This window comes from Coregonus lavaretus (assembly GCF_964263955.1).
Source record: "Coregonus lavaretus genome assembly, contig: HAP1_SCAFFOLD_4082, whole genome shotgun sequence".
Lineage (NCBI taxonomy): Eukaryota > Metazoa > Chordata > Actinopteri > Salmoniformes > Salmonidae > Coregonus > Coregonus lavaretus.
The window spans coordinates 1-10,000 of record NW_028164859.1 but is presented as its reverse complement, the minus strand read 5'-3'; the positions used below and the strand labels follow the sequence as shown (position 1 = coordinate 10,000).

The 10,000-nt window shown below is 50.8% G+C and overlaps 1 protein-coding gene across 1 annotated transcript in view; it reads left to right on the top strand.

Annotated features, from left to right (window-relative positions):
* LOC311115053 (bone morphogenetic protein receptor type-2-like) overlaps positions 1–9,707 on the top strand; it is a gene marked incomplete at its 3' end in the record, with an annotated part of 36,481 nt that extends 26,774 nt beyond the window's left edge. Inside the window, exons 3-4 of the mRNA XM_084190266.1 lie at positions 9,316–9,420; positions 9,616–9,707. Of these exons, the coding sequence (XP_084046392.1) occupies positions 9,316–9,420; positions 9,616–9,707 (197 nt within the window). The remainder of the gene's footprint in view (positions 1–9,315; positions 9,421–9,615) is intronic.
* Between the last annotated feature and the right edge of the window lie 293 nt (positions 9,708–10,000).

The window sequence follows — 10,000 nt, the reverse complement described above, 5'->3', positions numbered from 1 at the left end:
CTCCTAACGTCATGCTGTAGACCAGTGGTTCCCAACTCCTAACGTCATGCTGTAGACCAGTGGTTCCCAACTCCTAACGTCATGCTGTAGACCAGTGGTTCCCAACTCCTAACGTCATGCTGTAGACCAGTGGTTCCCAACTCCTAACGTCATGCTGTAGACCAGTGGTTCCCAACTCCTAACGTCATGCTGTAGACCAGTGGTTCCCAACTCCTAACGTCATGCTGTAGACCAGTGGTTCCCAACTCCTAACGTCATGCTGTAGACCAGTGGTTCCCAACTCCTAACGTCATGCTGTAGACCAGTGGTTCCCAACTCCTAACGTCATGCTGTAGACCAGTGGTTCCCAACTCCTAACGTCATGCTGTAGACCAGTGGTTCCCAACTCCTAACGTCATGCTGTAGACCAGTGGTTCCCAACTCCTAACGTCATGCTGTAGACCAGTGGTTCCCAACTCCTAACGTCATGCTGTAGACCAGTGGTTCCCAACTCCTAACGTCATGCTGTAGACCAGTGGTTCCCAACTCCTAACGTCATGCTGTAGACCAGTGGTTCCCAACTCCTAACGTCATGCTGTAGACCAGTGGTTCCCAACTCCTAACGTCATGCTGTAGACCAGTGGTTCCCAACTCCTAACGTCATGCTGTAGACCAGTGGTTCCCAACTCCTAACGTCATGCTGTAGACCAGTGGTTCCCAACTCCTAACGTCATGCTGTAGACCAGTGGTTCCCAACTCCTAACGTCATGCTGTAGACCAGTGGTTCCCAACTCCTAACGTCATGCTGTAGACCAGTGGTTCCCAACTCCTAACGTCATGCTGTAGACCAGTGGTTCCCAACTCCTAACGTCATGCTGTAGACCAGTGGTTCCCAACTCCTAACGTCATGCTGTAGACCAGTGGTTCCCAACTCCTAACGTCATGCTGTAGACCAGTGGTTCCCAACTCCTAACGTCATGCTGTAGACCAGTGGTTCCCAACTCCTAACGTCATGCTGTAGACCAGTGGTTCCCAACTCCTAACGTCATGCTGTAGACCAGTGGTTCCCAACTCCTAACGTCATGCTGTAGACCAGTGGTTCCCAACTCCTAACGTCATGCTGTAGACCAGTGGTTCCCAACTCCTAACGTCATGCTGTAGACCAGTGGTTCCCAACTCCTAACGTCATGCTGTAGACCAGTGGTTCCCAACTCCTAACGTCATGCTGTAGACCAGTGGTTCCCAACTCCTAACGTCATGCTGTAGACCAGTGGTTCCCAACTCCTAACGTCATGCTGTAGACCAGTGGTTCCCAACTCCTAACGTCATGCTGTAGACCAGTGGTTCCCAACTCCTAACGTCATGCTGTAGACCAGTGGTTCCCAACTCCTAACGTCATGCTGTAGACCAGTGGTTCCCAACTCCTAACGTCATGCTGTAGACCAGTGGTTCCCAACTCCTAACGTCATGCTGTAGACCAGTGGTTCCCAACTCCTAACGTCATGCTGTAGACCAGTGGTTCCCAACTCCTAACGTCATGCTGTAGACCAGTGGTTCCCAACTCCTAACGTCATGCTGTAGACCAGTGGTTCCCAACTCCTAACGTCATGCTGTAGACCAGTGGTTCCCAACTCCTAACGTCATGCTGTAGACCAGTGGTTCCCAACTCCTAACGTCATGCTGTAGACCAGTGGTTCCCAACTCCTAACGTCATGCTGTAGACCAGTGGTTCCCAACTCCTAACGTCATGCTGTAGACCAGTGGTTCCCAACTCCTAACGTCATGCTGTAGACCAGTGGTTCCCAACTCCTAACGTCATGCTGTAGACCAGTGGTTCCCAACTCCTAACGTCATGCTGTAGACCAGTGGTTCCCAACTCCTAACGTCATGCTGTAGACCAGTGGTTCCCAACTCCTAACGTCATGCTGTAGACCAGTGGTTCCCAACTCCTAACGTCATGCTGTAGACCAGTGGTTCCCAACTCCTAACGTCATGCTGTAGACCAGTGGTTCCCAACTCCTAACGTCATGCTGTAGACCAGTGGTTCCCAACTCCTAACGTCATGCTGTAGACCAGTGGTTCCCAACTCCTAACGTCATGCTGTAGACCAGTGGTTCCCAACTCCTAACGTCATGCTGTAGACCAGTGGTTCCCAACTCCTAACGTCATGCTGTAGACCAGTGGTTCCCAACTCCTAACGTCATGCTGTAGACCAGTGGTTCCCAACTCCTAACGTCATGCTGTAGACCAGTGGTTCCCAACTCCTAACGTCATGCTGTAGACCAGTGGTTCCCAACTCCTAACGTCATGCTGTAGACCAGTGGTTCCCAACTCCTAACGTCATGCTGTAGACCAGTGGTTCCCAACTCCTAACGTCATGCTGTAGACCAGTGGTTCCCAACTCCTAACGTCATGCTGTAGACCAGTGGTTCCCAACTCCTAACGTCATGCTGTAGACCAGTGGTTCCCAACTCCTAACGTCATGCTGTAGACCAGTGGTTCCCAACTCCTAACGTCATGCTGTAGACCAGTGGTTCCCAACTCCTAACGTCATGCTGTAGACCAGTGGTTCCCAACTCCTAACGTCATGCTGTAGACCAGTGGTTCCCAACTCCTAACGTCATGCTGTAGACCAGTGGTTCCCAACTCCTAACGTCATGCTGTAGACCAGTGGTTCCCAACTCCTAACGTCATGCTGTAGACCAGTGGTTCCCAACTCCTAACGTCATGCTGTAGACCAGTGGTTCCCAACTCCTAACGTCATGCTGTAGACCAGTGGTTCCCAACTCCTAACGTCATGCTGTAGACCAGTGGTTCCCAACTCCTAACGTCATGCTGTAGACCAGTGGTTCCCAACTCCTAACGTCATGCTGTAGACCAGTGGTTCCCAACTCCTAACGTCATGCTGTAGACCAGTGGTTCCCAACTCCTAACGTCATGCTGTAGACCAGTGGTTCCCAACTCCTAACGTCATGCTGTAGACCAGTGGTTCCCAACTCCTAACGTCATGCTGTAGACCAGTGGTTCCCAACTCCTAACGTCATGCTGTAGACCAGTGGTTCCCAACTCCTAACGTCATGCTGTAGACCAGTGGTTCCCAACTCCTAACGTCATGCTGTAGACCAGTGGTTCCCAACTCCTAACGTCATGCTGTAGACCAGTGGTTCCCAACTCCTAACGTCATGCTGTAGACCAGTGGTTCCCAACTCCTAACGTCATGCTGTAGACCAGTGGTTCCCAACTCCTAACGTCATGCTGTAGACCAGTGGTTCCCAACTCCTAACGTCATGCTGTAGACCAGTGGTTCCCAACTCCTAACGTCATGCTGTAGACCAGTGGTTCCCAACTCCTAACGTCATGCTGTAGACCAGTGGTTCCCAACTCCTAACGTCATGCTGTAGACCAGTGGTTCCCAACTCCTAACGTCATGCTGTAGACCAGTGGTTCCCAACTCCTAACGTCATGCTGTAGACCAGTGGTTCCCAACTCCTAACGTCATGCTGTAGACCAGTGGTTCCCAACTCCTAACGTCATGCTGTAGACCAGTGGTTCCCAACTCCTAACGTCATGCTGTAGACCAGTGGTTCCCAACTCCTAACGTCATGCTGTAGACCAGTGGTTCCCAACTCCTAACGTCATGCTGTAGACCAGTGGTTCCCAACTCCTAACGTCATGCTGTAGACCAGTGGTTCCCAACTCCTAACGTCATGCTGTAGACCAGTGGTTCCCAACTCCTAACGTCATGCTGTAGACCAGTGGTTCCCAACTCCTAACGTCATGCTGTAGACCAGTGGTTCCCAACTCCTAACGTCATGCTGTAGACCAGTGGTTCCCAACTCCTAACGTCATGCTGTAGACCAGTGGTTCCCAACTCCTAACGTCATGCTGTAGACCAGTGGTTCCCAACTCCTAACGTCATGCTGTAGACCAGTGGTTCCCAACTCCTAACGTCATGCTGTAGACCAGTGGTTCCCAACTCCTAACGTCATGCTGTAGACCAGTGGTTCCCAACTCCTAACGTCATGCTGTAGACCAGTGGTTCCCAACTCCTAACGTCATGCTGTAGACCAGTGGTTCCCAACTCCTAACGTCATGCTGTAGACCAGTGGTTCCCAACTCCTAACGTCATGCTGTAGACCAGTGGTTCCCAACTCCTAACGTCATGCTGTAGACCAGTGGTTCCCAACTCCTAACGTCATGCTGTAGACCAGTGGTTCCCAACTCCTAACGTCATGCTGTAGACCAGTGGTTCCCAACTCCTAACGTCATGCTGTAGACCAGTGGTTCCCAACTCCTAACGTCATGCTGTAGACCAGTGGTTCCCAACTCCTAACGTCATGCTGTAGACCAGTGGTTCCCAACTCCTAACGTCATGCTGTAGACCAGTGGTTCCCAACTCCTAACGTCATGCTGTAGACCAGTGGTTCCCAACTCCTAACGTCATGCTGTAGACCAGTGGTTCCCAACTCCTAACGTCATGCTGTAGACCAGTGGTTCCCAACTCCTAACGTCATGCTGTAGACCAGTGGTTCCCAACTCCTAACGTCATGCTGTAGACCAGTGGTTCCCAACTCCTAACGTCATGCTGTAGACCAGTGGTTCCCAACTCCTAACGTCATGCTGTAGACCAGTGGTTCCCAACTCCTAACGTCATGCTGTAGACCAGTGGTTCCCAACTCCTAACGTCATGCTGTAGACCAGTGGTTCCCAACTCCTAACGTCATGCTGTAGACCAGTGGTTCCCAACTCCTAACGTCATGCTGTAGACCAGTGGTTCCCAACTCCTAACGTCATGCTGTAGACCAGTGGTTCCCAACTCCTAACGTCATGCTGTAGACCAGTGGTTCCCAACTCCTAACGTCATGCTGTAGACCAGTGGTTCCCAACTCCTAACGTCATGCTGTAGACCAGTGGTTCCCAACTCCTAACGTCATGCTGTAGACCAGTGGTTCCCAACTCCTAACGTCATGCTGTAGACCAGTGGTTCCCAACTCCTAACGTCATGCTGTAGACCAGTGGTTCCCAACTCCTAACGTCATGCTGTAGACCAGTGGTTCCCAACTCCTAACGTCATGCTGTAGACCAGTGGTTCCCAACTCCTAACGTCATGCTGTAGACCAGTGGTTCCCAACTCCTAACGTCATGCTGTAGACCAGTGGTTCCCAACTCCTAACGTCATGCTGTAGACCAGTGGTTCCCAACTCCTAACGTCATGCTGTAGACCAGTGGTTCCCAACTCCTAACGTCATGCTGTAGACCAGTGGTTCCCAACTCCTAACGTCATGCTGTAGACCAGTGGTTCCCAACTCCTAACGTCATGCTGTAGACCAGTGGTTCCCAACTCCTAACGTCATGCTGTAGACCAGTGGTTCCCAACTCCTAACGTCATGCTGTAGACCAGTGGTTCCCAACTCCTAACGTCATGCTGTAGACCAGTGGTTCCCAACTCCTAACGTCATGCTGTAGACCAGTGGTTCCCAACTCCTAACGTCATGCTGTAGACCAGTGGTTCCCAACTCCTAACGTCATGCTGTAGACCAGTGGTTCCCAACTCCTAACGTCATGCTGTAGACCAGTGGTTCCCAACTCCTAACGTCATGCTGTAGACCAGTGGTTCCCAACTCCTAACGTCATGCTGTAGACCAGTGGTTCCCAACTCCTAACGTCATGCTGTAGACCAGTGGTTCCCAACTCCTAACGTCATGCTGTAGACCAGTGGTTCCCAACTCCTAACGTCATGCTGTAGACCAGTGGTTCCCAACTCCTAACGTCATGCTGTAGACCAGTGGTTCCCAACTCCTAACGTCATGCTGTAGACCAGTGGTTCCCAACTCCTAACGTCATGCTGTAGACCAGTGGTTCCCAACTCCTAACGTCATGCTGTAGACCAGTGGTTCCCAACTCCTAACGTCATGCTGTAGACCAGTGGTTCCCAACTCCTAACGTCATGCTGTAGACCAGTGGTTCCCAACTCCTAACGTCATGCTGTAGACCAGTGGTTCCCAACTCCTAACGTCATGCTGTAGACCAGTGGTTCCCAACTCCTAACGTCATGCTGTAGACCAGTGGTTCCCAACTCCTAACGTCATGCTGTAGACCAGTGGTTCCCAACTCCTAACGTCATGCTGTAGACCAGTGGTTCCCAACTCCTAACGTCATGCTGTAGACCAGTGGTTCCCAACTCCTAACGTCATGCTGTAGACCAGTGGTTCCCAACTCCTAACGTCATGCTGTAGACCAGTGGTTCCCAACTCCTAACGTCATGCTGTAGACCAGTGGTTCCCAACTCCTAACGTCATGCTGTAGACCAGTGGTTCCCAACTCCTAACGTCATGCTGTAGACCAGTGGTTCCCAACTCCTAACGTCATGCTGTAGACCAGTGGTTCCCAACTCCTAACGTCATGCTGTAGACCAGTGGTTCCCAACTCCTAACGTCATGCTGTAGACCAGTGGTTCCCAACTCCTAACGTCATGCTGTAGACCAGTGGTTCCCAACTCCTAACGTCATGCTGTAGACCAGTGGTTCCCAACTCCTAACGTCATGCTGTAGACCAGTGGTTCCCAACTCCTAACGTCATGCTGTAGACCAGTGGTTCCCAACTCCTAACGTCATGCTGTAGACCAGTGGTTCCCAACTCCTAACGTCATGCTGTAGACCAGTGGTTCCCAACTCCTAACGTCATGCTGTAGACCAGTGGTTCTCAACTCCCGACCTCCAGTACCCCCGGGCCCAACTCCCGTCCTCCAGTACCCCCGGGCCCAACTCCCGTCCTCCAGTACCCCCGGGCCCAACTCCCGTCCTCCAGTACCCCCGGGCCCAACTCCCGTCCTCCAGTACCCCCGGGCCCAACTCCCGTCCTCCAGTACCCCCGGGCCCAACTCCCGTCCTCCAGTACCCCCGGGCCCAACTCCCGTCCTCCAGTACCCCCGGGCCCAACTCCCGTCCTCCAGTACCCACGGGCCCAACTCCCGTCCTCCAGTACCCCCGGGCCCAACTCCCGTCCTCCAGTACCCCCGGGCCCAACTCCCGTCCTCCAGTACCCCCGGGCCCAACTCCCGTCCTCCAGTACCCCCGGGCCCAACTCCCGTCCTCCAGTACCCACGGGCCCAACTCCCGTCCTCCAGTACCCCCGGGCCCAACTCCCGTCCTCCAGTACCCCCGGGCCCAACTCCCGTCCTCCAGTATCCCCGGCCCCAACTCCCGTCCTCCAGTACCCCCGGGCCCAACTCCCGTCCTCCAGTACCCCCGGCCCCAACTCCCGTCCTCCAGTACCCCCGGGCCCAACTCCCGTCCTCCAGTACCCACGGGCCCAACTCCCGTCCTCCAGTACCCCCGGGCCCAACTCCCGTCCTCCAGTACCCCCGGCCCCAACTCCCGTCCTCCAGTACCCCCGGGCCCAACTCCCGTCCTCCAGTACCCACGGGCCCAACTCCCGTCCTCCAGTACCCCCGGGCCCAACTCCCGTACTCCAGTACCCCCGGGCCCAACAGCACACGTTTTATTATAACCTGATTCAACTTGTCAACTAATCATCAAGCCCTCCATGAGTTGAACAAGGTGTGCTTGTTCGGGGCTATAATAAAATGTGTGCTGTTGGGGTAGAAACACTGCTGTAGCCAACCATCTCCTTTGGTCAGGGTTACTGCAGTGGGGTCGGACAAATAGTGATTTTATTGGAGCAATAAAATTTAAAGTACAGATTATTCTATGGGACAATATACAAACGTTTTGGAGAAAGATGACTGGAAAAACAACATTTTATTGAGTAAGTGTATTTGTTGGTTTCTTTTCATTTTGATAAGAGATGAAAATGTAATTAATTGAAGGTTATTTGTTGTTGTAAAAATGTATCGTTTTAAGGGGGGCGGGGTCGCAAGATATTCTTGTGACTAGGTTAGAGGTTAGAGGTCAAGGGTTAGAGACAGAGACTAACAGGTTGTTTATGTCCTGCTGTAGACCACCAGAATACTACTAGGTTAGAGGTCAAGGGTTAGAGACAGAGACTAACAGGTTGTTTATGTCCTGTTGCAGACCACCAGAATACTACTAGGTTAGAGGTCAAGGGTTAGAGACAGAGACTAACAGGTTGTTTATGTCCTGTTGCAGACCACCAGAATACTACTAGGTTAGAGGTCAAGGGTTAGAGACAGAGACTAACAGGTTGTTTATGTCCTGTTGTAGACCACCAGAATACTACTAGGTTAGAGGTTAGAGGTCAAGGGTTAGAGACAGAGACTAACAGGTTGTTTATGTCCTGTTGTAGACCACCAGAATACTACTAGGTTAGAGGTTAGAGGTCAAGGGTTAGAGACAGAGACTAACAGGTTGTTTATGTCCTGTTGCAGACCACCAGAATACTACTAGGTTAAAGGTCAAGGGTTAGAGACAGAGACTAACAGGTTGTTTATGTCCTGTTGTAGACCACCAGAATACTACTAGGTTAGAGGTTAGAGGTCAAGGGTTAGAGACAGAGACTAACAGGTTGTTTATGTCCTGTTGTAGACCACCAGAATACTACTAGGTTAGAGGTCAAGGGTTAGAGACAGAGACTAACAGGTTGTTTATGTCCTGTTGCAGACCACCAGAATACTACTAGGTTAGAGGTCAAGGGTTAGAGACAGAGACTAACAGGTTGTTTATGTCCTGCTGTAGACCACCAGAATACTACTAGGTTAGAGGTCAAGGGTTAGAGACAGAGACTAACAGGTTGTTTATGTCCTGTTGCAGACCACCAGAATACTACTAGGTTAGAGGTTAGAGGTCAAGGGTTAGAGACAGAGACTAACAGGTTGTTTATGTCCTGCTGTAGACCACCAGAATACTACTAGGTTAGAGGTCAAGGGTTAGAGACAGAGACTAACAGGTTGTTTATGTCCTGTTACAGACCACCAGAATACTACTAGGTTAGAGGTCAAGGGTTAGAGACAGAGACTAACAGGTTGTTTATGTCCTGCTGTAGACCACCAGAATACTACTAGGTTAGAGGTCAAGGGTTAGAGACAGAGACTAACAGGTTGTTTATGTCCTGCTGTAGACCACCAGAATACTACTAGGTTAGAGGTCAAGGGTTAGAGACAGAGACTAACAGGTTGTTTATGTCCTGTTACAGACCACCAGAATACTACTAGGTTAGAGGTCAAGGGTTAGAGACAGAGACTAACAGGTTGTTTATGTCCTGCTGTAGACCACCAGAATACTACTAGGTTAGAGGTCAAGGGTTAGAGACAGAGACTAACAGGTTGTTTATGTCCTGCTGTAGACCACCAGAATACTACTAGGTTAGAGGTCAAGGGTTAGAGACAGAGACTAACAGGTTGTTTATGTCCTGTTGCAGACCACCAGTTGCAGTGTGAAGAGACCATAGTCATCTCCTTGGCTATCGTCTCCGTGCTGGCTGTCATCATCGTTGCTGCCTTTTTCGGTTACCGCATGATGCACAGTGAGTAACCATGGCGATGACTAGACAATAATATGAGGCTTATCTCTGTGTATCCCGTGACCTCAGCCTCTGTCTGTCTGTCTGTCTGTCTGTCTGTCTGTCTGTCTGTCTGTCTGTCTGTCTGTCTGTCTGTCTGTGTGACTGTCTGTCTGTCTGTCTGTCTGTCTGTCTGTCTGACTGTGAATGTATTCTCAGGAGGTGGTAAACAGGGACTTCATAATCTCAACATGATGGAAGCAGCTGGTTCTGAGAGCTCTCTGGACCTGGACAACCTCAAACAACTGGAGGTCAGACGGCTACACCTACTATACCTACTACTGCTATTCTATCTACTACACATCTACACCTACTACAGCTATTCTATCTACTACACATCTACAACTACTACAGCTATTCTATCTACTACACATCTATACCTACTACAGCTATTCTATCTACTACACATCTACACCTACTACAGCTATTCTATCTACTACACATCTACACCTACTACAGCTATTCTATCTACTACACATCTACAACTACTACAGCTATTCTATCTACTACACATCTACACCTACTACAGCTATTCTACCTACTA